Genomic DNA, 27963 nt, shown 5'->3' on the forward strand with positions numbered 1-27963 from the left:
TTAGATCCTCAAAAGTAAACAGTGTATAGTGGAGCAGGTTTGCTGCCAGTATGTGTTGGCATCCCTCCATCCACCCCAGTGGAATCAGGAGTGTTTTCTCCAGCTGAGGATCTGGTCCATCGAGAGCAAAACAGCCCTCTGTGCTGTACATTTTGAAAGAAGCACAAGGGGAAAAGCCCATAGGGCATCGGGAGTGGGACATTCCCTTGCAGACAGTTGAAGCGTGCCTGCTATTCTTTATGCACAGGGGCACTCATCCCTATTCCAGAGAATCTGCTGTTTGTTTGCCATTGAACCCCAGAAGCAAGTCATCACCAGTAGAAATGATTTAACATTAAGGAACACTGTCTAAGCAAATAGGTGATACCATCAGAGGCTCTGGATGATACCAGCACTCCTCTTCATGCTCTGTGTAGTTTTTTCCACTATATTATGAAAAAATAATGCCACTTAAAAGTGAAGAGATTAAACCAAGTTTGGAGATCTTCTCTTGATTTATAGGATTTTCTGCACTCTCAGTGGGCACATTCCTGGTACAAGTGGAATGGTGGTATCTTAGAGCAAAAGAAAAAAACAGAGGAAGATGAAGAGGAAAGATGAAGAACAGATTTTTGGCATCATTATGGACAGGCCAGAATGGATTGGCAAGAAGTTCGGCAGCTAATGGAGATTAGGGCGAACACTGCATTGTGTAGTCTATGCTCCTTTCTCCAAGCAGGACCCAGACCCCTCCTATGAGCACACCGCTGCAGTTTGGAAACTCATTTCATAGAATTTGCAACGTGAACTCATTGGATGTCATCAGTGGATTCACAATGCTGTTGGTACAAAGTAATGATAAAGGTGCAGAACAAAAGCCCTCTGCAACCCACAATAAGCGTATTTTGCATTTATGGCTGGTTTAAGTGTCAAGGGATGAAGTTCAGTACAGTGTAAATTGCACTTTCCCCAGAACATCTGGTTTATGATTCCTTCTCTTACTTATTATATGGCACAGTGTGTGCAAACACTGTGTGTCCCGAGTTGATCTGCGCCCTGGGCATTTGCCCCAGCCTTCAGGTTTGACCAAGTTCATTGGAAACACAACAGGATCTGTTAGGAAAAGTGAATAAAACCCTGGCTCATTGCTGCAGCCCCATCGCTGACCTCTTTGTGTGCAAGGCAAAAAATAAGCTCGCCCTCATCACCCTCACAGGCTGCTGTAATGTCAGGAGCAGGGGTGGCTGGAGCTCCCACCCTGCTCACTGCCAGCAGATGCCTCTAAATAATGACGAGAGGATGCTGGGGAGCACTGAAATGCAGCACGGCTCCTCTGGAGCTCAACACAGGCTGCCAATCAGCCATGGCAAAATAATTGCACTCCAACTGCTTTTGAAATGAGGGGGAAAAGTGTCTGGAAGGGCCTTTTCAGAGCCAGGAGGATCCCTGGAGGCTGATGGAGCCGGTGAGTTTGCAAGAGTCAGGAGTGTTCAGCTTCTTGGCTGTCTTCATCTGAACGACTGCCTGCTTAAACTTAGCAGCAGCTCCAACTCTGTGCTGAACTCGGCCCCTGTAATTAACACATTAACGTCCGCTCTTTGTGGAGCCACTAGAGAGAGTCCAGGTAAAAGGACCTGTAGCGACTGGTCCTGGTGGCTCTGCAGAGCCTTGGAGAAGGGCATGCAAGCGTGGGATCTGTGTGGCCTTCTGACCAGGTGGAACATAAACGTGTCACTCTTCAGCTCTTGAGCTGGCTGCCATGGCCTCGAGCACTACCTGAGCACCAACGCTTTCTGCACCTGAAAGCCTGTAGTAGGGAAGTTGTTCCTCGCTTCTCACAGCCCCAGCTGCCCTTGCATGGCACCACCATGGAAGGAGATGGCTGTGGGACACCTGCCTGGTCTCTCCCACATCTTTACCACCTTCTGCAAGGTCTTTCTGCTCAGTTCCTCCTCAAATTATTCAGCAATGGCCCAGATAGGCATCAAATATCCCAATTCAGTGAAATTCCAAACACTAGCTGTGTTTACCCATAAATTTATAAATCTTCCCCCAAGCCAAGAAGCAAACAAAAAAAAAACCCCTGAAAACCCAAACAGGCTCAAGAACTCTGCCGCAACAAAGCACTGAGAAGAGGCAGGTTCAAGCAAATACTGGGGGAAGCACACGCAATGTGGTACTATGCCTTTTGCTCCAAAGCAAAACATAGAGCTGAAGGAAAATGCCATCTCCTTGCTAACAGCTTCTCCTTGCAGGAGGGAGCCTGTCCTGGGCTCATCCCTGGTGCTGCAGTATCTCCAGGGCACATAGGGGTGGATCAGATGTTTCAGTGGGGGGAAAGCTCAGGCTCTGAGGAGCTGGAGTGAAGATGTTGCTCCCAGGGTAAATACACAGGCAGGTCTTAGCTGACCTGGTAGCAGTGCCAGCAGAGCCAAGTCTGGTCTGCTTGCCTGGCCTGATGTGAATACAGTCATAGCTCCAAGTAATCTGAGTAGCTGGATCCTCAGAAATGCTCAAAACAACTATAATTTAAACATGTTAGAGCTGGAGGATGCTTGTCCTTGCTCTAGTGAGAAAAGAAGGCCAAAAAGAGTTCACCGCTAGCTCCTATAAACTAGACTGGAAGTGTTTAGAAAAACAACATTGACATGCTTTGCATGAAGATAAAATCTGCAAGATGCTGAAACACCTGGGTCATGTGTTTTTATCCCAAAGATAGGGGAGCTGGGAGGAGCGGGTTTGCTCCCTGGGCTGGGCAGGGCAGGGGCTCATTTCCTGCTGCATGAAACTCGGCTGCAAAGGGTCTTTGGAGAGTGAGAACAAAGCATCAGAGCTCATTTCTGAAGAAGAGGGGAAGGACAGAAAAGAAAAAACCAAGCAGAATAAATATGAATTGTAACAAAATTAAAGTGTGTATTGAAATTCCCACATTTGGAAGTGATTTTTTTCCATCAGACAAAAGGCTGAGGCTTTAGGTGTTAAAATACTGATCTCTTTTTTACTTTGTTCTAAATGGCATGTCTGGATGAGCTGCAGGTGAACCAGCAGCAATAAAGGACTGATGCAATCCACAAATATTTTCACATCAAGTGTAATGTGATGCTCTTCCCTTTGTTTGGGTTGTTTTCTTTCCTGCTGTGCATGAGGTGCAGGTTTCTCAGCTTTCATTAGGTGATGCGGGTTCACTTACTTTTCTGGCTGCTGCCCATTTTCTAACTCACCGCCACTTTACTTTTAGGGAATGAAAAACCACCTCCCATGTGGTGTCACATCGGGACTGAAATTTCAGCTTAACTCTGTACACAAAGCTTTATTTGCATCCCTTCAGCCGCATGTGCTGCAAGTGAAGGAACCTATAGCACCATTGTGAAAAGCTGCTCACCTGTGATCAGTCGTCCACTTGCTCTGTTTTAATGTGGGTTTTCAATTGTTTCACTCTATTTCTCCCTTGTCTTTCTACAGAGCACAGTTTCTTTGGTATCTGGCATTTTCCTCACTGTCCCCAAACAACCTCTCCTACTTGCTCTTTCCTACAATAACCCCATTCCTCACTATTGTTTCCTTCCCTTTTTTTTTGTTGTTGTTATTTTCAGTTGATGGAGGCCCAGGGGCCCCTGCTCTGCGATGGGGGTTCCTCTTCCAGTTGCAGCACTCAGCAGACGCGTTGGAGCTGGAGCACTGCCTCCTGTGTGTCGCATTGGTGTCTGCAGAAGAGGCTCGCTGATGAGCATTTTATATCTGCTTCGCAGGAGCGTACATAATCTGTCAAAGTGCAGAGCAGTGATGAATCAGGTCTTTGATGCAAATAAGAAGCAGCCACATGGCATGAAGCGTTTGGGAGCACTTCAGGCTAAAAAGGAAAAAAAAAAAAGATGGAAACAGAAAAAGATGCAGCTGTGAAGAATACAAATATTGGCTCCTCAAGGAAACCTCCATATTGTATCCATTATTGCAATCTACTTATTTGTTCAAGGCTAATGCTTTCCATTTTGAGATTGTCATGGGTCTGGTTTCCCATCCTCAGAGAGCAGACAAAACAGTCTAAGCAGCAATATTCTTCATGAGGTAGCTGCATAAGGAGCCTTTCTACCCTGTCTGGCTGACAGAGCAGATTGCTGTTGGAGAGAACCTGCTGTTAAAATGAATAAGGTCCCCTTTGTGCATGAGAAAGCAGGAAAAAAAATATTGGCCTCTTCCCACCTTCTCCATCTTCTCTTGCTATGAGAAAAAGTATCTGCACTGCCTTCCTCACTGCAGCTATTGTGAATGCCTTGTGGTGGAGACTGCTGGAAGAGGGGAGGCTTTACCCGGCCTTTCCGAAAGCTCCTCTGCAGCTCTAGAGGCTGTAAGCGAGGCCCTGAGCAGCTGCTGGCTGTGGTCATCCATGGAGATCGACGTGGGGCTCGTCTGACACTGCAGCACTAAATTTCGCATGATCTGCAGGACAAGCAGAAGAAGGAAAGGGAGGTGTAAGCAGTGTATAGAGCGGTTCTGTTACATGCCCTGGAGCTGCCTTGCCCCTGGAGCCTGGCTGGGCAACGCTTCTGGTCACCACCGTGGTCTTGCTGGTGGTGAGCTCAGGACAAACATTTCAGCTGGCAAAAAGCGGCTGAGGGTGGCCTTGTGCTCTGACATCAATCACTGCCTCACTTCTTTTACACACTGGAAATAAGTCACTCCCTGCTCAACAGGGAAGTTAGGAGCCTGGGTTCGTTAGAGGTTACTCTGTTACTGTGATAATGGGGGTGAGATAGTACAGCAGCAATGGCGAACAGTTTTCTGTTAGTGCTGTAAGAGAAGGGTGATAAGCTGTTATGTTCTGGGAATTGATTTGAGACCCCTGAGCCAAAGGGTCTTCTGCTATAGCGAGGGGTAAGTCAGCCAAACCCTACTGATAAGCATCACCTGGCCACCGTGCAGCTGCAAAGGTCCCATGTCACAGCTGGCACAAATAGTAGTCGCCATTAAACCCAGCAAATTGAAATGCTTTGCTTTGCATCCCACTTACAGCTCATTTCATATGACGCCAGGTAAAGCAGCATTGCACACTGGGAAATGCATGAGGGAGGAGAATCCAGAGCGATTCCCTGTAGCACAGCATCATGGCGCAGCCCAAACTACCACAGCATGAGCAATAACAAGTTTGAAATGACCCTGTTTGCTCTCATTGATCCCAGGCATTTCAAATGAAGCCGAGGTAAAGCCTCTAAAAATGAAATATTTGTACCCGTGAATGATCTGCTATGGCCAGTCACACCGGGAGGGCTACCTCTAAGCAGAAACCCAAATCTTTCTGCCACCTACACGTGTCCTCAGTATCTATTCCAGCCATTTCTCTAAAAGCAAAAAGCACAGAGCACATATTTGAGAGAGCTACAGAACTCTTGTTTCATAAAAAATGAAGCAATACATCTTTTCACTTCCCCTCTTTGCAGTCACTTCAGCCATTTCTCCCAAACTGTCCTGGCTGGGTGCTGTGGCCATGCCAGTAGTGTTTAATTGGAGGACACCATGCTGGTAGAGCAGCATGTCATCTGACAGTGTGGTGTCCTCCAGCAGTGTGGTGTTCTCCAGCAGCACTGGGCACACAGGCAGGGGTAAAACTCACACAAGGCTGGCCTTTTGTCACGACTCCACTCAACAAGGTTTGCTGATTCCTCGTCTTATTGAAGGTTACATGGCTGAGGCTTTAAAATCCTCCTGATGGACAAAAGGCTGTTGGTGCCACCGCAGGGGAAGCTGCTAACGGACCCTGACCCCTTATGCCTTTTGGAGTGGCGGAGAGAAAATGTCTTTCCAACGCTGGAGTCTGTTGTTCGTATGCAGTGTAGCTGCCTTTTCACCTCTGCCCTTGGATAAGTAGGTTTGTATTTATATACAGAATATATCAAAACCAATCATAAAAGGCACGAGTATTTAAATATAGATCTCTTCCTGCAAAAGGAGCCAAATCTGTGTTTATGCAAGCTGGCATAGTAAAGGTGGTGCTCTTCTGTGGTGTTTCTGCACTGAACTTACAGTCTCTGTAGTTTAACATAAAATAAGAAGAAACAAACAAATCCCTTGATTTACTATATTCTCAAACAGCCCTAAATTTACTCCCCCTCCCAACACCCCCAGAAGAGTGCACCATGGATGGTTTGTATTGACATAAACTTTGTCATTAGGATAAAGAACGGGTAATTGGTAAAAAGATTTCAATCTTCTAGGGAAACCAGGGGTTGGAGCATTTACGTATTTTTTGTGTGATTGAATTGAATCTGGGATTGAAGCTGTTGGGCTGCCCTGGTCTCAATTCTTAATTAATTCTCAACTTTAACTTTTCACTGTCACCTTTATTCGGGTTTTATTTGGGGGAAATGGGATGGAGAAGTGGTTGAACACCTTCCTTCTGTTTGCTACCCAGAGAACACCCTATATTAATATATATAGGGTATATTAATAATACCCTATATTTCTTCTCCTTTTCCCTTGCAACTACCCACTTACTCTCATGACTTCCTTTTAAGAGAAGGAATTTCCCAATGAAACATGCCCTTTGGAAGTGTGAGGTGTAAGCAGTATCTCTTGCTACAGCCCTCCTCATTGGAGTATCACTGTTTTAGAGGAACATCCGGTAGAAATAAACAGGGAGAATCCAAAATATATAACCCTGCTGTAGGCTCAGTGGCTGTGGAGGAGGCTGCAGGCTCAGGCACCGCACACTGGAAGCTGCAGAGGCTGATGAGATCAGTGACTTTGTATTTATGCGCAGTACTGAACGTTTGCAGGGAGCTGGGGTCATTCCATCAGAGCCTGCCACCACAGGAGAGAGTTACTGTACTTAGAGGTTTAATATGGGCAGATGCCATGGCTGAACTGTTGCTGCTGCTTTCTTTGGCTGTCAATTCTCCTGACCTGCCACAGTGTCCCCTGCTATGATGAGCCCATGCAGACGCACTGGGAACAGTTGCTGACCTTTGGAACAGCCCCAGATTGTAATGATCAGTTTTAGTTTTAACGGCAGTGAAAGCTAACTTTACAGTCAGCTCGGTATTAGCAGCGCAATTCAGATTTGAACAGGCAGTGATTATCTTGTGATCTACAAGTTCTCCTGCTACATCACAAGATAAAAGTACTCAGGACTCAGGATGTGCAGAACTGTCCCCCAGGGCTTTGGCAACTGTTTCTCAGTGCCTCTGTTTTATTAGTTCACATCCCCAAAGCCTGTTTTTCCTTACCACGGGATATGATTAACCCTGACTGGAGTCATCACCCTGCATCCCATAGCAGAAAATCCACCTGAACACAGCACAAAGCCTCAGCTCACCCCAAGTCCAGTGCAGTGTGGGACCAGACAGCCCTCGTGCATAACTTGTGGGTCTGCTTTGGGGCAGGTCTTCTGGGCCACCTTGTCATCGGGGCTGGACTGTGCCCATGGAGCCTTGCTGGTCTCCTTTGCCCAGGTAGGGAATGGGGTGCTGCAGTGGTTTGGGCACCACCAACTCTTCTGCACAGGATGAGGATGCTGCTTCATGCTTGTAGGGGAGCTGCGGTGATGCCCTTCCTGCCTGGGCACCTGGGAAAGGGCGAAGAGGAACATAAACCAGCTGTGAAGTCCTGTGAACTTGTGGCATAGTAAGTCAGCGGAAGAAGGACATGGAGGCATGTGGGAGGAGATGCTGCTTACAGGAGGCAGAGGCTTAAGGCCAATTATGGGGAATTTCTCATTCCACTTTCCTCGAAAAATAGTGGTGAAAGGGCACTGTAGCATTTTTGAGCCCTCGCTCACGTAAGCAGTGTGTGATCATCAGTGCAGCAAGCTTCCTGCCATGAGTAACTTGGACGGAAAAAGGGGCAGAGGATAGGGACTGTCTCGTTTCAAATGGTTACTCAGAAAGGAAAAAAAGCCTTGGCTGACTCCTGGGGTGGATGAAATGCTTCTACAGTCAGGCCACAAGCTTGCCTGTTGCAATAGCCGCTCACAAAAGTTAGCCCTTTGCAGCACTCCCGGCATGGGCTTGCTGGACAAAATATCTGCAGAAACCTCTTTCCTGATGCTGAGAGCAATTCCCAAAACACAGGGCAATGCTGTGCCTTTTGTCCTTGATTCCACAAGGCGTTTTCTGTGGGAGTCATGGGGGCAGCGTGAAGCCTTGAAGATAAGCTCAAGCAGAGCATCACAGAGACATGCTCCTCAGAAATACAAGGACTTCAATGGGCTAAACCAAAACCAATCTCTGTTTAGTCTTCAACATCCCTAGCAGAGACATGCAGCAGATTCCTGGAAGTGGGGTTTCTTTTAACAACCAAAATAGGGTAGCTCTTCTAACTCCTACACTTTTTCTTCCCCTAAACATGGTGAATGTCCATCTCCAATATATTTATTGAACAAAGGTTCCTCGCTTTGCTCCAGAGCAGTCTGGCTTCCTTTAAAGCTTAAGAAGCCACATTAACAGAAAAGAAACAGGCACATTTCACCCTCAAGTGAAGTTTGCAAATGCTCCAAATGTTTCTTTGTGCATGTGGCCACTCGCAGAGCTGAAATTAACAGCTTGGGAGAAGTAGCGTTGAATTCCCTGTCTTGCCAACCCATGCACCAGGAGGTGGATTTGTAACCCCAAGCGGCAGACTGGGCTCTTCATCCCTCAGGTTTCCTTTCAGTAGCACTTCTAAGATGTTTTATTCCTTACACTGATGGTGTAAGTGAGATTTTATTCCTTACACTGATGGTATTTTAAAATGTGATGTACTTTCCTTCATTTTTGCTACTTTTGGGTTTTTTTTCCCCTAGTAACCAGGTCATACCCTCCCTGCTGCTGTATGTGAAGGATAAAGATCCTAGTGTTCTCCCTCCTGCTGTGTGGAAGAATTGCCTCTTCTAATATCAGACCATAGTGGAAAAGGGTAAAAAAAAAAAGGCTAAATTGGGATTCAGCTTGAGAATTAGCTCCTGCTAAGGGATCTGCAGCCTCTTGGTGTAAAGACCCCTATTGCAATGGTAAACGCATTGGAACAAACCAGTGTGTTGCACCCACCCCTTGTACTGAGCCACTCCAGCCCCAGAATACATGCCCAGGCTCCCACAGGCAGTAGGGGAGAAAGTACCTTGGTCAGAGCAGGAAATCTCTCTTTATTGCTAGTGCTTGGAGTTTATTGCTTCTTAAACTGAAGTCTCTCACATCTTGAAAGCGCTTAATGCGAAGACACTTCATATATAATAAGGGTGGGTACATCCAATGCATAATTTCTGAACTTCCCAGCCTGTGGCATTGGAATTCACCCCCATAGCAGACAAAAATGGTGTGGTGTTAAAAAACCTCAAACGACAACTTGCGATAGTATCACAACTGTGAAAAAAGGGAGTGTTTTTACAACCCAAGGAAAAAAGACCATGAAAAGCTTGTAAACAAGATCGAGTGTTGGAAATACGATGTCATCTTCCGTGATTTGTAGTGCGATCAAATGTATACAAGCACATGGGGAGAAAACTCACCCAGAACTTCCAGAAGTAACGATTAATTCCGTCTGGTGACACATGGGGGCACATAGCTTAGGAGAAATCAGAAAGCGCCCTTCTCCCTGCAGTCAGGGTCGGATGATTTTAGCATGGCTCAAGAAGAACATTAAGTAAAGGGCAAGGGGGAGTCCTGCTGACTATCCTCCACCAGCAGCATGTCGAGGGAAGGCTGCAGTGGGGTGGCCCGTCCTGAGCAGCTGCTGAAGAGGAACATAGAGCGGTCAAGGCCAGGATTCACTGGAAACCGAGGCTTGCACTGTTCTCTTGGAAACAGAAAGACTGTGTTATTTTTGCGAACAGAAATCTAGTCTGTGGTTAGCTTCTGGCAGCAGGTGGCTGCTTTGGACCCTCTCTGCAAATAAGCACAAATAAAACCACGTTTTAGCCTGTTATGAAGACAAAATGGCGCCTGTTTGGTTCTCTTTGCTCGCACAGAAGTTTATCCTGAAACCAGTCCTCTAAGAGGTGAAGGGGGGAGGGTTTTTTCTCTGCATGGGAGGCACCGTGCCCTGAGCAGCTGCTAGACCAGGAGTTCTTGTTTGTTAAGTGATACTCTCTGCCCCATCTTCCCATTGAGGAATGTGAACGTTATCTGCTGCGCTGTAATCCCCTGCCCCCCAGAAAGAGGTTACTGCTTCCACCGAGATACGATGCAGATTTTTCTCTCTTATATTCAAACATTTTATTCCGCTTCATACTCTAAAAAGCTGGTGGTGCCTTTTCAATGCACTGGGAAAAGACATGGACCATACGAGGCAATGGTTTGGAAGGCCTGATTCCAAGTTTTTGAGTGCTTCAGACTGACATACGCACAGCAAGTGATGGTCAGGAATGACAAGGCAGCTGCTTGGGAGTGCTTATGATACTCCCGTTATTTTTCCATCTTTGAGCAAACAGAAATGATTCCGCAGTACAAGTACAAATGCTGCTAATTTACCCACTGAGTTATTGTTATTTGCCAGATTAGGAGTGTGTAAGTGAAAGGTTAGCACAAGCAAAGCCTGCATCTACAGCATCACAGCAGTATGGCAAATCCTTCTCTTGACTAGGACTTCTATCATGGTGATGTGATGCCAAAGGGCTGTATTTACCTCCAACTTCCAACAAAAACTTTGTGGGTCCAAGCTCCATTCCAGGACAGCCATTCAATGGAGATACAGCATTGTTTAGACAATGTGGATGGTGCTGCTGGAGACCAGAGCAGGAGAAGGGACCTGGGTTCCCTGCAGCCATGAGTGCACCTGGACCTCTTTCCATGGCCGCGTCCTTCCCTCCAGGAAAACAGGAAAAAACCAAGAAGGCAGGAGGGAAAACCCAAAGATTATGACATAAAATACAGACAGGGGCAGGAAAGGGGGGAATTGCCTTTGACCAGCACAAGAGCAAGCAGGACGTTTCAGCAATGAGCACCATAGGAAAAAAGAAACCTCATCAGGCAACAGGCAGTTGCTCCAGGAATAACGCAGCACTAGGGGACACTATTGCACCATAAACTGCAGCGCATACAGCAGGAAAAACCCAGTCCAGTTTCAAGAAAGCAAGCCAACACCTCACGTTTTTTAGGCATTTCTGACAGCAGCGCTGTACCAGGAGGGCACTTTGTCCCCTCTTCCCACCCCTTGTCATTTTTTAGAGACCATACAAATGCCGCAATTTCAAACTCCTCTCGTGACAGGAATGGCTCCTGTTTCTTGGCACCTGTTTCTCTCCAGGTCCTTAATCCTGAGCAGAACCCGAGCAGCATTTGCTGCAAGGATAGCACTTTCATTTGTTCCGTGAAGCAAAGTCACAAGCAAGGGACGACTGCCCTTGGCTCTCACGTGGAGCTGGGTTTCTGCTGAGCTGACAGCAAAGCTTCCTCTTCAGCAGCATGGGCTGCAGTTCTATAACTAAATAACATGCTGCAGATCCTGCATCTCTTCTGGGAAAAACTAAGCAGAAAACATCATTCTTGGTAGACTTTCCTGTGCAGGAACCTGCATGTGATACACGGCCATGCAGGACACCCAAATACATCATGCCCACCGAAAGCATTACTTCCTTCCAGGTGTCTTGTAAGCATTTTCTATCTGTAAATAGAGATCTGTTGAGGTCCCAACTGCTATTTGTTGGGGTGCTCCACCTCTGCAAAACCTACCAAGACCCCAGTTGCCCTCAGATGATGCCCCAAGTCCACTGAAGTTGGCAGCAAAGGCCAATTTGTCTGGACCAAATTCCAGCTCCAAGGCAGCACATCCCCCCCCCATATATCCTTATATTGTTATGCGAGTATTACGCTAGTGCTGTACGTAGACAAAAATGTATTGTAGGGAATAAGAATCTGTATGCAAAGCCAGAAAACTGTGATTGGTAACGTTTTACTTACAACATTGTCATCTAATTTTCAGCAAGCTTTCTTTAAATAGTCTTCCCTATTGCACAAAACCACTGCCATTTCTCTTGCCATGACCATTGTCTCATTAAAAAAATAAAACAGGAAAGATACACCTCTGGTACAATAGAAATGCATTGCAATATATATAAATGGTGCTTTACTGTACAATACTTTAAGATTCGGGAATATGCATATTATTCCTACATATTCTTTCACTCAGTTTTCCATGATTTCTATTTACAGTTGCACAATGCCTTTAATGCCCTGAAACACAACTAGAATACTCAATGCTAAGCCTTGAAAAGAAGTTTTAGCCAACTCTCAACTCATTTTCTCATAGCAGCCTATGGGTCTAGCAGTGAGCTAGAAGTTTTGTCCTCCTCTATGTTTAAGGGGAGCTGTAACACTCCTGTGCACCAGCAGCTTCCAGCCCTCTTCCACTTCACACATCCTTGCAATTTTTATAAAGGGGTTTCAGATCTTGTTGAAAAATTCACATCCTTATGTTATCTGAAGGCAAATTTGCCTTTTTAAGTGCTTTTTGATGACTCAGGGATACACAAAGTGTGGTATAAATAGTGAACTTACTCATCTGTGTATCTGTAAAGAGTTTCTCAAGCAGAACCCTGCTCCAAGCCAAACTCCTTTGCTCACTCCTATTCTACAGTATTAAAACTGATTCCTTTAAGATGACTTCAAGTAACATCATAAATACCATAACAAAACATACTCACTGTTGATTTATCAACCACTTTTCCCACTAGGAGTCTTAATCCTACAAGAATTTGTTTCTTTTCTGAAGCATCACACATCTCTAGCTGGGCTTTGCTCCAGCAAAAGGCAGGCAGCGCTACTTCTCCATGGGGTTCACTGGAAAAGCACGGGAATGTTTCCTTCTGCCCAAGACTCTGATGTTTTTCTTTACATAAGAAACATAGCCCAATCTGGTTTTCCACTAAACAGGTCTTTCTAGAGATCTTTACAAAGGCCTTGGCTTGCCCCTTTTCTGCAAGGTGAGAGGAAGGTGAATACTCTTGAGCAGGGTCAAGTATTATAAATAGCTGTTTTTAAAAACAACTTCTGCCTTTTTTTTTTCTTTCTTTCTTTTTTCTTTCTTTTTTTTTTTTTTTTTTAATATTTCTTAAAAAAACTTGGTCAATATCTCAGAAAGGCCTGATCCTACACTGACTCTGGGTACCCAGACCTATGCTTTAAGGTGAAACCTCCCAAAGAACTGGAGTGATAATCCATCACTTCCAGGACCAGTCCCATTCAAATAAGTTTCAAATGGACACAAGGATACTGCAATTATAAAACTGCTCCCGCAGATAAGATTCTTCTAGAAATCCAAAAGACGCTGGCAGATGTGCTGCCCATGAAAACGTGGCCAAAGACCTGCCCCTTCAGGGTGGGAGACGGGCTTCAAGCCCGAGTTCCTGCGTTTGCAGAGCCCGGCACCAGCCCTGCAAGCCTTACACATATAATTGTCTGGAAAACTGCAATCCAAAGCAGAAGCAGCTGGAACAGGGCAGGAATTACCCTGGCCTCTGCTGTGTCAATAACTTAGTGGCTGTTTGAAGATCCTGTGAAAACTCTGCCCTCCTCATTTGTCAGTTGCTCCCTGAACGTCACTGGGCTGTGCACAGCAAATGTGTTTACATTTCCCAGCAACACAAACGCTGTTTGTCAAGCTATGACATGAAGCTAATGCCCCCATACAGGCTCTGAAGAGTTTGCTTATGCAAGTTGATCATCAGATCAATAGTTTTCTGGTGCTGGCTGGCGGTGGCTCCTCCATCCTAAATGGCCATGTGTGTCCGAGCAGTGCTCCTGGGGAAGTAACTGGCCATCCCCAGCAGTGGCTGTAGTACCAAGTAGCATAAATCATGGATCATACACAATTATTACATATCTCACTGCTATGAAAGCTTGTGAGCCTCCATCATGTCTTCTGGAAGAGTTCTGAGATTTCCATTGTCCATCTGAGATTTTGGGGGAAGATTTAGCTTCCTTATGAAGGGGCCACAACTGCCTTTTCATTCTCCTTCTGGCTTTCTCCAAAGGCTTCCTCATCTTTCTCCTTCATGGAGAATTTCTTCCTGAAGGCTTGTGTCAAGCTGGAAGAAGAAGCCTTCCTAAATGTGGTAAGTCTCTTCCGAAAGTTGCCCCCTGAGAAGAAATAGAGAAGTGGGTCAAAGCAGCAGTTGGAAGCTGCCAAGGGGAGCGTTACCACAACCGATTTCTGTAGGTATATGGCATCCTCACAGCTGGCATTCCTCAGCCTCAGCACATGGAGGTGGACTGTACGTAGAACATGGTATGGGGTGAAGCTCACCAGGAAGGTGAGCGTCACTATGATGATCATCCAGACTGCCTTCTTGTGGTTAGCTCGGTTCTTCTTCAAGGAGTTTTTCATTAAGGCCCTTATGATCATGGTGTAGCAGATAGTTATGACAATAAAGGGAAGGATGAAACCCACAGTAAGGGCAATAAAATCCAGGATCACAACTAAATTTGTCTTCTGAGAGTTTTCTGGGGGTTCAAAGCATTTGGTCTTGTTGCCATGTTGGTACGTCCCATTCCGCAGAAAGGGAGCGCTTGTCAGGGTGACAAAAATCCAGATGCCAATGCAGACAAATTTCGCCTTCCTCTCCGATACCAGGTTGATGTTCTGGACTGGAAAAACTATGGCTATGCAGCGGAAGAAGCTCATTGCAGTCATGAAGAAAATGCTACAATAGAGGTTGACGTACAGCGCGTATGAACTGACCCTGCATAGGAAGTCACTGAAGAACCAGTTTCCTTTGTGAACGTAGTAGATGACACGCAGGGGCAGGGTGGCCACGCAGAGGAAGTCGGACACAGCAAGGTTCAGCATGTACACCTGAAAGGCTGTCTTTTGCCGGTATGTCTTTATGAGGACGTAGAGCACAAACCCATTGCCAACAAAGCCCAAAATGCTGATCATGGAGTAGAGTGAGGAATAGACTTTGTTTCGGAAGTCATCGATGGAGTGATGGCATGACAAGTTATCAAACAGCACTGTCATGTTGGCTGGCTGGGGCACTGATTCTGCCTGGTGATGAATGTCAGGCCTAAGGATGAAAAACCTCAGGTGAGATGTAAAGCAGCACATGAAAATTACATGCCATTATTAGATAGGAGGAAAAAACTGTCACCTACAATAGAGAATAGGGAAGAAGGGGTGTAGATTGGCACATATTTGTGTTATTATAACTATCCACTACAGCCACCTTTCTTAGCAGGGCACCAACTTGGCAGCATCTTTCTTCCACTGAATAACCAAAATCTCCAACTCCTTACAAACCGAGGTAGCTACTCATCAAAACAGCAGACAGGAATAACGAAAGTGGCAACAGCTCTGTGCAAATTCAAATAGAAAGACCAGATCTGGACCCTAAGGATTGTTCAGTTCTGCCTGTCTGCATCGCCTGGCAAATGCTGCCTCACTGTGCTCCACCTCCAAGCCCACCTGTGGCAGGACAGGTCACTGCAGGAAAAGGTCTGCAAGAAGGTTTCCAAAACAGTAAAGGTGCTCACCTCTGCTCACAGGTAGCACTATTTCTTAAGCTTGCTTCATTAATAAATATGTGTAATTACTAGCTTTGGAGAAGATACTGCTTATTCCGTGTGATGAGCAAGAAGGATCCCTCTAGCAGAGAAGATACCACAGGGCTCCAGTTTCTCTGGCACTGGCTAAGCAAAGGTACTGCTGCAACACCAGCAGATGGAGGGGAAGGCTGAAGGGAGGCTCAAATAGATCAAACCTCTGGGTCTGGAGACATCCCTCCTATCAAGGTAACTTCCTAGCAAACGGTTTCTTCTTGGGGTTGCATTTGCACCTTACTTTGGTTTACATTCACGGGTCTGGGGCTATCCAGAGCGGTCAGACCCCGCAGCCAGGAGGATTTTCAGATCCGCTCAGCTAGTCTTTCATGACATGTGATTGTTTCCTTTTGGTATTCATTTGAGTGCAGCGAGACATGACGCTCTTAAAATTTGTGTTGTCTTAAAATAAAGCAAGAGAAAAATACACGCATGTTTTTCTCATTTGTTTTGAATGTCTAATAGTTCAAACATAGGCTCTCATGACAAACCCCAAGGATCAGAACTGCAGGATGCATACAGGATGAAATAACAGGACTTAAAAACAATGAAAGCAACGGCTGGCGCAGGGTTGGTTACGAGACCACCACATGTGCTCAAACCCGATGTTAAATGGTATGTGTTTTCATGCCTAAAACCACTCTGACAGCATTGAAGCAGTCTCTGTCACCCTCCAGGATTTACTAGGCATTCAGAACCACAATGGAATGCTCAAGGCTTCCAGGTTTCAGGCAAGCTTCAGCTATTTGAGAGTTTGTACTTTTAAAAAAAATTCTTTAACTATTTGCAATGCACAAAATACGTTAAAGCTCAATAGATACCAGTGAAGTGGCACAGATAGAAGAGGAGGCAAAAACTGATACAAGGTCAAGAGCATGTTTTTTCTCCCCATGCACTTGAGGATGTGAATGACCGAGCAAGTAACTCCACAGAGGTCTCTGGCCAGAAGAGGCAGCCAAGGCTGCCTGACTCTGTCAAAAGCTCTAGATCAGTACATCATCACTTACAGTTCACCTTAGCTTGCATAAACAAAGCTTATCTAGTGATGCTCATTGCAAATAATGTGTTAATCAGAGCGGGGCAGTGAGTTTGCAGCTGTGTCCTCTCCCTGCCTCTTGTCAGCCTGATTCTGGTGGTGAAAGAAGCCAGACCTCAGTCCCAGCTTGGATGAGTCTGGGCTCCTCACACACATGGGACAGAATGCCCAGAGTGGGGCCAAACACCACCAGCCATCATTCCAGCAACCTTCTCCCTCCTCTGCAAGGACGAGCCAGCATCAAAGACTAAGCCCTGGGTCCCCTGGGAAATGCCGAGAGATCCAGCCTTCTTCCTACATCACTGGCATCCTCACTTGCCTGAGGTCTTCAATTCAGAACTTAGGGTCAAGTTAAAGAGCAACACTCCAATAATGTTGTAAAATCTCCAAGATAGGTTGAAATTTAAGTTTGTGGTAACATTGGCCTGATATTAACTGTTTGCTTGAGAGTGGCAGATAGAGCAATATTCTCTGCAAAAAAACCCTGCAGGATCCCTATTCCTTGCTTTTATCTGTCAAGCTAAAATTGAGCAGGCAACAAAGCTCTTCCTATTGTTCCTCTTATTGCTGGGTTAATGTCTAGCAAGCAGACCCACCAAGCAAAACCCCAACACACTATGCACTGCAAGCACATATGGAAATTAGTGGCTCAATTATCTCATGAAAATTCATATAGATAGAATCTCTGTACTTACCAAGGTATTGCACATCAGTTTTTTCTCAGATGTTAGAAAAGACAGAAAAAACCACACCAAGATGTTTGAGATTAAGAGGCTGGAATGATCTCTTCTGTACACTGAGGCTTTCTTCCTCTTCCTGCACCTCCAGGCAGCTATGGTCAGTATGAAGAAGGAGCAGAAAGTTGACAAATGAGGCTGTGTGGCCAAGCCAACTGGCAAACAAGTTTTGCCTAAAGCAACGATGCTGCAAGCCTTTCTGTGACAGCATCAGCGAAGGGTCCCACTGCCTTCCTGTCACCGCAGACTGCTCTTCCCTCTGCCAGTTCAGCTGTCCTGCACTAGAGATAACCAACAGATACCAGCAAATCTCACAGCCCATCACTTGCACATCAGTTAACTTATTTAACTTCTCTGCCTATTTGTGCACACTTTTGCAGTAGCATTGAGCCAGATTTTAAACATCTTACCTCCTTTGGGGACTAAATTCCCATCTTTCAGCTGCTATTCTTAAAGATACTAGCAGACAGTGAACAACCATGAAAAGCACTGGTCTTAAAGACAGAGACCTGTTATCAATCATATTTCTAAACATAACTTACAATACCTTTTGTAACCGAAATAAAACCTGACGCTTACAATACTGAAGTGGACTGCTAAAGCATAAGAGCTCTACACCTAAAAATATGCCCGTAAAAACCAAGAAAACCTACAGACCATCATATCCTAGCTGAAGCTTTATACCAGGTTTGCATCATGGACTGAAGACAAGTACCAGTTCCACCAGCTGTGGTTCACTGAGCCATTATTTATACAGCTGGGGTTCACTGAGACACATTTATTTATATGCGCCTTAGGAACATTCAGAAGCAAGAGGGAGGAAAGCATCCCAAACCAAGCAAACCCCTGAACAGCATCTTCAAGTCCCATGCAGCACAGCTGGCTTTATATGCTACATTTAATTACACAGCCAAAAAGCAAAGTACCGTGGTTTGTGCAGAGCTCAGGTGTAAAGCACCACCGGCCCTTGGGAGCTTCGGGCCCGAACTGGGTGTCCGGGGGAAGCAGCGGGGAGCATCAAGAGCGCACTTGGCAAACACCGCATCTCCCGCAAAGCGCCCGGCCTCAGAGCGAGCATCGCAGCGATCAGCCGAAGCCGGCAGCAGCCACTAATTAATAAAGCAGGTCATTAGCACGCGACCGTTACAACCGAGTGCTCAGCCCGGCCACAAGCCGCTCCCCGGTGGCCAGGACACGGGGGCTCCCACAGGCACCACCCGCCACGGCCGTCGGGGAGCTGAGCTCCGTCCCGTCCCGTCTCGTCCCATCCCATCCCGTCCCGTCCCGTCCCGTCCCATCCCATCCCATCCCATCCCATCCCATCCCATCCCATCCCATCCCATCCCATCCCATCCCCCCACCGCGACGAGTGAGCCGCGGGAGCGCTTACCGGGGCCGAGCGGGATGCGGGGCTCTGCCGGGAGTTACGGGGCTCTCCCCCCTCGGATGCCCTTAAACAGGGGCCGCCAAAGCCCCGCCCCGCGGAGGGGATGACCACGCCCCCTTGCCGCACTTCCCTCCCTCCCCGGGACCCCCGGCTGCCCGTAGGGAGAAGATCGGGAATGAGCTGTGTGTAATGACAAAGCCCTGTTTTGGGGATCACAGCCCCTCGCAGACCCGCCTGGACGTTGTGCACCACGATCGTCGCGACTGCGATGACACGGCGTCTTTTTCGTTTTGATTGCGCTGATTGCACCTCTTCCACCCTGCTGCGTCCCGGCTTTTTCTGCTGTCAAACCCAGTAATTTGCACTTTCTTTGCAGGTCTTTGGCACGTCCTCACACCCACACTGTGCAAGACTTGCGTTTCAGACAAAGCCACGGTGCTGTGGAGGTGTCAGTTCCTCTTTTGCCCCACTCTGTCAACAGTGAAGCAAGCGTACCTCATCTATCCACCCCTCCTGAGAGCCTTCCCTGCCTTCCCCATCTGTGGCACGCACAGAAAAACCTTCTGTATCCCACGAGCTACTTGGCACTGTGCTAGGAACAGTTGAATCACAGGACCATGGGATAAGTCAGGTTGGAGAGGACCTCAGGAGACCTCTAGTCCAATCTGCTGCTCACAGCAGGCCAGGCCAGGCCAGGTTGCACACGGCTTTATCTCATCTGGTCTTGAAGACTTTCAAGGGTGGAGGTTCAAGGGCCTCTAAGACTGGGCAACCCGTCGCATTTCCTGCAATTGCCCATGCTGGGAAGCAGTTCTGTAGTTTGCTTTAGTTGTGGTGCACATCTTGGTATTGCTCCATTCTGCCATTCCTTCTGCTTTTTCTTTTATTTTTTAATTTTTTTTCCTTTTTTTTTTTTTTTGGCCATTCCTTCTGCTTTTTGGTTCTTAGTGTTGTTAATCCTTCCCTTTTTTTTTTTTTTTTTTTTTTTTTCACTCTTCCCTCTTCCTTCTTCTTTCTTTATCTGCCTTTTACTGTCAAGAACAGGCAGATTCCCACTCGCAAGGTCAGACGGAGGGTGATGTGGGATCCAGGAGGCTGCTGCTGTTCCAGATGCGCTGGCAGCAGGGCCGGAGTTTCGGTATGGGAAAGGTTTTCTCACCAGACTCCTAAGAGGAGGTCAAATGGTAACAGACCAAGGAGACGTGGGATTTGACAGAGGCCAGGCATGATAACGAGGGTTAGGGCTGGGATGCTCATGGAATATATCCACATTGCGAGTAGCTGGATGAAACCCCTAGTCCTGTGGGATGAGCAGCTAGAGGGCAGTCAATCCTGACACCTCCATGCACCACGGGGACCTCTGTGCTCCAGGGGAAGGCTGGATCCATGGCACGCAGACCCAGCACCCTGAGAGAGGATAGAGCAGACCTCCTTGGTTGCAGGGCCATGGGTGACCATCCAAGGGACAGCTGGCACTGCTTGGAGTGTCCAGCTTGGTGACTTGGCCCTGGCTTCCACTTGATTTTTAGGGTTAATATGTGTGGTCTATACTGGCAGCTGCGAGAAGCTGCTCCATCCCAGCCATAGAGAGTAACAAAGCTCCCTTTTCCCCTGATTTCTGTGGGAGAAGAACGGATTTTGGGACCTTTCTGTGAAGAAAACCTCAGCCCTCATCACTCTCTCAGATCATGAAGCTGTTTTTCATACCCTACTGCAAATACAACCTTTCTAACTAGCTGTTGTGGAAAAGAGGACTGAGAGAAGATGCAAGGCTGGGTGAGAGGCTAGGACACCTTCAGCACCATCTCTAGTAGGCATTTTTTTGGAATAAAGCACTTGCTTTCCTGAGGCAAATGAAATAAATTATTGCCAGAAACAACTTCAAGGAGAGCATCCAGCAATCACATCACTGTTAGCCTAAATATCTGGAGAATTATGTTACTCTTTCACAGGCACACATCTCTCTTCACAAAAGGAGGCAGTAATCCAGGAAATCGCATGAGGCATCAGCCAGGATGCTTCTGTTTCATTGAAGAAGGCAGAGTTCATGTGGTTTCCACTCAAAATGCAAAGCAAAAGGTGAGAGATGGTGCTGGCTTTTCTGAGAAGTGGAGCAGTGTGGGCGCTGCCACAGAGGTTTGGGTATGGGGCTGCCCGCACTGACTCAGCCTCCCTGGGTTGCTGCAGCCAAAGTGCTTCATGGTGCTGCTGCACCTGGGTGCCCTTCCTCTCTCCCCCAGACTGATCCACATCTGGGTTTCGAAGGGTCCCTGGGACAGGGAGCAGTAATTCAGGGTCTTTGCTGGGGAAGATTTCTGGAAGTAGGGCTTTTAGGGACCCTTTAACTTGCTCTGATCCTTTCATCTTGTGCAAAGCGGAAGGATGGGTTTGTTAGGCCAGACAAGGACCCAGGAATATCCTTTTGCTGTGGTTTGGCTGCTGAAGTGCCTCACTGGGCAATCAGCTGATCACACTCCGTACGAGTACACTACCTATGTGTTCGTAAAATATGAGGTTTGAATTTTGACATTTCTATAGCCATTATGGAACTGGCTTCACCAGATGCTGAACACCTCCAGGTCTTGCTGGCAGGGATTCCTGGTGTCTTGCAGGTTAGCCTCCTAATTCCCTTGTGTGGCTAGCCACCTTAGAAAAGAGAAAATGACATCATGAAGTCTTTCGGACTGCTGATGTGGAAAGCTGGATTCCCATGGGGTTCTTGATGGTTGTAATAAGTAGAACAACCATGCTGTCAGGAGATGTGGTCCTGATAGAGCCAAATGTTGCTTCCTCTTCCTGTTCTGTATATGTAACAAAACGGTGCTTCAGTAGATGGGTGAGATACAGCTTTCTTTAAGCTGCGTCTCCATTATTTCACAAGTCACCCTGCAGACATACCAGTCAAGAAATGAGGAATGTTCCGTGTCGCTTTGTGGATGGCATGTTTGCAGGCAAAAGCAGCGGAATGTTTTCACATTCTTGAAGGCTTCATTTACCAAGAGCTGGAAATCATATTAATTCTCCTGGTTGTGTTAGAAATGACATAAAATCTGTGCTATATGCAAAGCTGTCCAAAGTAGTCTATCATTCTAATATTTTTATTCATAACAAGACAGAGCTAAGGTGTATTTATTGTCCCTTGTTCCAGGGTCTATCCAGGTCAGTGGTGACTTCAAGGTTCTTAATGTGGGTTACTGTGAGTCTGTCCAGGTAATCTCAACTAGCATTTACTTTCAAACTGACAAAAGTTGTGCTTCGATTTGCTAGGGGTTATTTTTTTTCAGATACTGACCCTCGCTTCATTGCATCTCACCACTTTTTTTTTTTGGTTTTGGTAAAAAATGTAATACATATTTATAATATTCTGACGTGCAAGTTTTTAAACATAAAAATAGTCTATCAGAGATTTTTTGTTACAGTTTTTTTCCCCACCCACAATAGTGAAGTAGCATTTTAATTCTCTGATGTTCATGGCTTCGATAGCAGAGTTTTCTGATTACATACACTACCAGGGTTCTTTTTCTCTGGAAGATGGAAAACTAACTTATTCTTGGAAAATTCAAGAGTACACAAAAAAACATTTCTCATGGGGAAACTCTGCTTTAATCATCTTCTGGAAAGTAATCTTAAAAAGCCAGAAATAGTATATGCAAGTTGGCTTTCTCTTCTTGGAAAGGGAATGGAATAAACGTCATGAAAATATGTGATTATCTGGCACTGAAATTATCCTGAGGCTTATATCACTTTGCAATTCTTAAAAATATAAACTGAAAGGCAAATTAATGTGCATTACTGAATCTTAACATTGATAACAGAGACACTTTACAGTTAATAAAACCCATATTTATCCAGCGCATCACTTGATACGCACTGCTGTTAGGTATGTGAGGACGGCCAGATAATTACCTATGACACAATATACGTCAGTTAAATTAACACAGAACATCAGGGATAGTAATAATTTACTTGCATTTGTATGAGAGTGTAACACCCTGCCAACTGGCCTCCAGCAGAAGCTTTTCTTAGGAAACATCCCTCGGGACACTAAACCCCTGCTTTTGAGTGGAATGGTTCCATGTTTGCTGTACAAATGTACCCGTGTGAAAGTCAGGTTTTCTTTAGCACTAGCTTGCCTCGCTGAGGGACTTAAACTTGGCTTCCCAACACCCACAGTCCACGTTCTCCATCTTCGGGAAGCTTCTTGGGTGCTGGCCAAGCTCTGGAGCACCTCCTGGGCTCCTGCAGTGGAGGTGACTGACTGCTTCCCAAGGGCCCCCCTGGAGCTCCGCAGCCATCAGCACTTTGTGCTTTACACATCTGGCAAAGGTGGTCATTTAAAGTGTCCTGATTTGGCAAAGATGTTTGCTTTTGGCTTTTAGTGTTTCGTTTTGAGTTGAGAAGAAAAGCCAGGTCAGCCAAGACCTGCACAATTACTCTTTGCTGATCAGACATACACTGCCATGGCCTTGACCCTTAAATTACTTCCTTTATCTGCCAGCATCTTTCCATTTTGTCAGGGTTGCATCTATGCTCATCTGTTCTTATTCGCAGTTTTACCCCAGACAAGACAGAAAGACACAGGGATCACACTGCAGGGAGTAGCGATGGGGCTGATCAGAAGGTTATAGCCAGACTGGACCAGGCACATCATCTGGGGGCTGAGACCATACCTAAGTCCAAGAGGAAAGCATGGAACAGAAGTATGGAAAGTTTCGAAATAGTGCATAACAACTGGATGAGAGCAAAAGCAGCTCTGCGTGGTAGTATATGCCACACAACACACCTATCTGACCAAGAACATGGATTATTTTCAGGCAGTTCCACCAGTGACATTCTGGAAATAAGAAGATGTAACTATTAGAGCCCAAACTTTTACTGTTTAATAAAACTTCTCAGTGATATCTTCTGTGATCTGTTCTAGAAGCAGAAACACATCAGTGCTGGAGGCGGACACCGGTAAGAGCATCTTTTCACAGATTCCTTGTGTATAGGGTCCCTTTATCAGAATCTCAGATTTGAACAAAGAGCCCACTTACACACGTCATCATTTGTCAGGGGGGTTCTCTTTACTCCCTTTAAAATCAACAACAAAAAAACCCCAACCAACAAGCTGAGCACTTGAATGCTCAAATAACAGGAAACCTTAATGCTGTTTCCTCTGGTGATTTCAACCAAATGACTTTGCATATCTGGTGATCCGTATTCATCATCCTCATGCCGGATGTCTCAGGTTTTGTTGCATTTAATTCTCACAGTGCAACTATGTATCCCACCCTTGCATTAGTCAAGAGGAGGAAAAACATTTATCTGGTACTATGTTGCCATTAAGTGCTACAGTTTATCTTGATTCAAAATTGGTTGGTTGGGGCATTTTCTGGTTGGGTTAGCATTAGCTCCTCTGACCTTTACCTTGGTTGATGGCTCTTCAAAAGAGAGGGAAAAGCAAATCCCAGTAAGTCTACAGGAAGCTCGGAATCCTTTAGCCTTCTCTGTGCAGGTTGTGGTGATAGCCACTGGCCTTAGCACTGTCAGCTGGGCACGCAGGGCTGGGTTTGTGGGAGGCAGGTAACACACCACCTGCGGTTTCAGCTGGCAGTGGAAGTCATCTTCTGAAAACCATTGGTATGGCCTTAAAAAACCCCAACAAACTTCTGTCAATTCCCCCCTTTCACAGATGAGTTACTCCTTCTACCCCCAGACTCTCTCCAGATCTTTCATCCTGTTTGACAGACTTGTGGTCTGCCAAGTGACAATGCCAGAAATCCTAATACAAGCTTTCCCTGATCTTAAGACCAGGATTTCTCTGAGCAGCAACCAACATTTTCCTCTCTGTCACCCTGGATCGCAAAAGCTACAGCTCTCAGGTCATAGAAAGCTCCCTTCCACTCCCACCAGCACCAACGCTCTGTATGGTCTCCTTGGCTCAAGCAATTTGCCCAAAGCTCTGTCTTTTCCATAAAAAACCCTATATGGCATTTGCAGTGAACTGAGGATTCTCACAGGAGTTGAACCCTCAAGTCTCTCCCAATACATTTTGTGGGGAAAATAAAGAGGAACCTCAGGAGAAAGGCTGGTTGTTCTTGCCCTTGCTCATTTCCATGCATGGAGTCCTCATAGCAGCCTTCCAGTACATGAAGGGGGCCTATAGGGATGCAGGGGAGGGACTCTTCATCAGGGACTGTAGTGACAGAACAAGGGGTAACGGGTTAAAACTGAAACAGGGGAAGTTTAGATTGGATATAAGGAGGAAAATCTTTCCTGTTAGGGTGGTGAGGCACTGGAATGGGTTGCCCAGGGAGGTTGTGAGTGCTCCATCCCTGGCAGTGTTCAAGCCCAGGTTGGATGAAGCCTTGGGTGAGACGGTTTAGTGTGAGGTGTCCCTGCCCATGGCAGGGGGGTTGGAACTGGATAATCTTGAGGTCCTTTCCAACCCTAACTATTCTATGATTCTGTGATTTCCCAGTCTTTGCAAGCACAGCAGCATCCACTGCTGATGGGGCTGGCCGAGGCCCCACAACCCGTACAAGGACCTATCTGTAGTCACTCAGCCCTGGCAAGCCACAGTGCCAGGCTGAAATGGGCTCACCAGAAAGGATGTGATTTAAGAATAGTTCCTTGGTAACCAGAAACAAACATTTCACGTTCATCTTCTTGGAAGTTCTACAGAAGAGGAGTGGGCAAAGCACCAAGTGTAAGGTCAGGGGAGCTACTTGGCAGGACACAGCTTGGGGCTAACTATTTTACGGTACTGTACAGAACTTCTACAGTACTGAAGCTTGCCCTAGTTTGGCTGCAAATTTATCCATGGCTCTTACAAACTTCTGAAAACCAAACTAGTGCGGTAGGCAAGCATAAAAAAGGATCAGGAGAGAGAACAAAGCTGAAAGAGAGGGTAAGAATGAACAAAGTGCCATTTTCATTTACTAAGCATTTAGGCTGCCTCTAAGCTTTTCCTCAGAGTTACAACATTGCTATGGCTCATGCAAAAACTTGCAATGCTGCATATGAGCTGCAGCAGGGGAGAGAAGGCAAACAGGAGGTGATAATGCAAATATGAAAAGTCAAAGGTGTGAGGAAATTGAAGTCAAAGGTGCCCATACTCTCACTTCTAACTTCTTTCTTGCTTCCTCATATGAGACTGCACTTACAGGAAAGGGAATGGGTTTTATCGCAGCAGCAACAGAGCAAATTTGCAGCCACATTAGTGCCACAGCAGTAAGCACTAAATAAGGGAGATTAGATGAATCAAATCACTTCAAAACAAATGCCAGAGAAGGGGAATTCCTTGTGCTGAAATCCTGCGTGGGTGATCAGAGATCCCCCTCCATCAGAGCTGGGCACTTACAAAGCTGTGAAGGCATGCAGGTCTAATGAAGAAAGGACACAGGTAAAGGGGTTTTCCAAGGAGACCAAAGCTGCGGGTGTGCTGGAGGCTCCACATGGCTTGGGAGTAGCATATTTTGGCCAGTATCAATTGAGATGAACAACTCTATCCTTCCGCTTTCCTGAATCCCAGCTGATCTGATCAAACCCACTTTCCCCCTCTTCCAAGTTGAGCTTCTCAACCCCAGCTGTGAAATTACCAACAACCCCTTCCCTCCTGAGTTGCCTTTTCCTGACCAAGGGAACTGTATAAACCTGCGACTGCTCACAAGGAGCTGCTGTGCCACATGTGGGGGCTGTGTTCACTGTGAAAACTCAGGACACTCAGTCTGTCTTTGAGAGAAAAGCACAGTGAGAACTCAGCATAAGGTGGTTTCTGCTAGCCCCTCTATTCACAGTCTGTACAGTCGTTTTCCCCCACTCCATGTGCCCTTAGTGACTGCTTGCAGGTGGCTGCATGCTGCTGGGTTCAACTCACCCAGGCTTAGTCCCATTATTGACTATCAAAAACGTTAAATGGGAACACAAATCATGGAGAGACAATAGCTCACTTTTTGATGCTTAAGCAAACTAAGTGTTAAATAGGCCTAAATAACTCCCTTAGGATGATGTCTCCAAACTGATTTTCTAGGGTTGCCAGTGAGTTTGCTACCACTGCCTGAAATCTGGCAGTGGTGCACAGTCAGGTTCCTCTCTTCATTAACTGCTTTTCTATGTACGTTATTTTTGTCCACCTGTGTGGTCCCGCTAGGAAACAATTTACTAAGGCCTGTCATCTGTCCAAACAAAATACAGCTACTAATAAGGGAATTGCATGGAGTAACACAGAATTTGTTTCCTCCTTTCATTCTTTTAGGCAACAATAGCACTCTGAATAGCTCCTAGGATCTTTTGTTGAAGAGATAATACATTTTTCCTTCTGTCAACTAGCTTCCCCCACACCAGCTGAAGCTAACTAATGTTAATCTTCAATACAGAAAGAGCAGATTGCGGCAAACACTGAAGGCAGTGCCAGTAATTCATCTTGTGCTTTTTTTCAGCTTTCCTTGGCAGTAGAAGGGTTCTTTTATGTGATGGCTGCACATACAATGATCTGGATGGAAACAGATCGTGGCATTAGCGCTGTTGCTGCTGTTGGGTTGGGGTTTCCAGTTCAGCTACTGAGTAAGCTGTCAGAGACATGCTTACTACAGGCTTCATCTGCTCAAATCCTGCCATGCCCCAGCCATGCCTTCACTAACCTCTTACAACCCCAAATACTCCTTCAGGTTTTACTGATGATTCTGCATTTACTTCCCATCACTGCAAGAAACTTTGGGTTTGCTTTCATTTGCCACAAAGGCGTAAAGGTCAGAGAATACCTTTACTCCAGGTAAAGATGCATTTGATGAGACATGGGACAACATTGCTTCTGCTTGTACGTGACCTACAAGACCTGCTCTGGGCTGGAATGTCATTCTGGAAATGGCACTGGTGTATGTATCACACATCCCAAATTAAAATCCCAAGTTAAGACCTGAGCAAATCTTCCATTTCCTGGTGCTGTTAGGAAATGAGACTCTCATTCTACTATATCGCTCGCACAGTGTGCAGACCTCAGGTGCTGTTTTCAGTTCACGACTGCATTTTCAGTTCCGGGGGGGGTTTCATTCTTTACTCAATGACAATTTGCTATTCCAGTTTACAAGTCTGAACAAAACTGTCTTCTTAAAAAAAATAGAGCAAATCAACCCCCAGACACAAGGACACCTCAACACCCCCAGAACCAAATGAAACCCTCAACCCTAGGCCAAGATTACCTTGGAAAACAGCTTATGCCAAGTTGAGAAACACATTTGCAAATATCTTCTTCTAGTGTAGTCCCAGTCACTGGAAAGCAATTTCCTTGATGTGTCGTCACTTGTCCCTTAGGGGAAATCTGAAATTAGACTCATTTAGGGA

The 27963-nt window shown here is 46.1% G+C and overlaps 1 protein-coding gene across 5 annotated transcripts; it reads right to left on the minus strand.

The window, feature by feature from the left end:
• Window positions 1–11816: 11816 nt before the first annotated feature.
• CYSLTR1 (cysteinyl leukotriene receptor 1) lies at window positions 11817–27890 on the minus strand. 5 transcript variants are annotated; one of them, XM_065689753.1, is made up of 4 exons: window positions 18643–18674; window positions 18179–18361; window positions 17211–17347; window positions 11817–14947 (listed from the first exon to the last, which is right to left on the minus strand). In XM_065689753.1, the coding sequence occupies exon 4, from the start codon at window positions 14899–14901 to the stop codon at window positions 13864–13866; it is 1038 nt and encodes a 345-aa protein (XP_065545825.1). In that variant the 5' UTR covers window positions 14902–14947; window positions 17211–17347; window positions 18179–18361; window positions 18643–18674; the 3' UTR covers window positions 11817–13863. The 5 variants fall into 5 exon arrangements, with proteins under 5 accessions (XP_065545825.1, XP_065545824.1, XP_065545828.1 ...); XM_065689752.1 differs by having other exon boundaries at window positions 17211–17533; XM_065689756.1 differs by lacking the exons at window positions 18179–18361; window positions 18643–18674 and adding an exon at window positions 27822–27890.
• Window positions 27891–27963: the final 73 nt, after the last annotated feature.

The sequence above is a fragment of the Lathamus discolor genome, chromosome 9 (genome assembly GCF_037157495.1).
Source record: "Lathamus discolor isolate bLatDis1 chromosome 9, bLatDis1.hap1, whole genome shotgun sequence".
In the NCBI taxonomy this organism is placed as follows: Eukaryota; Metazoa; Chordata; class Aves; order Psittaciformes; family Psittacidae; genus Lathamus; species Lathamus discolor.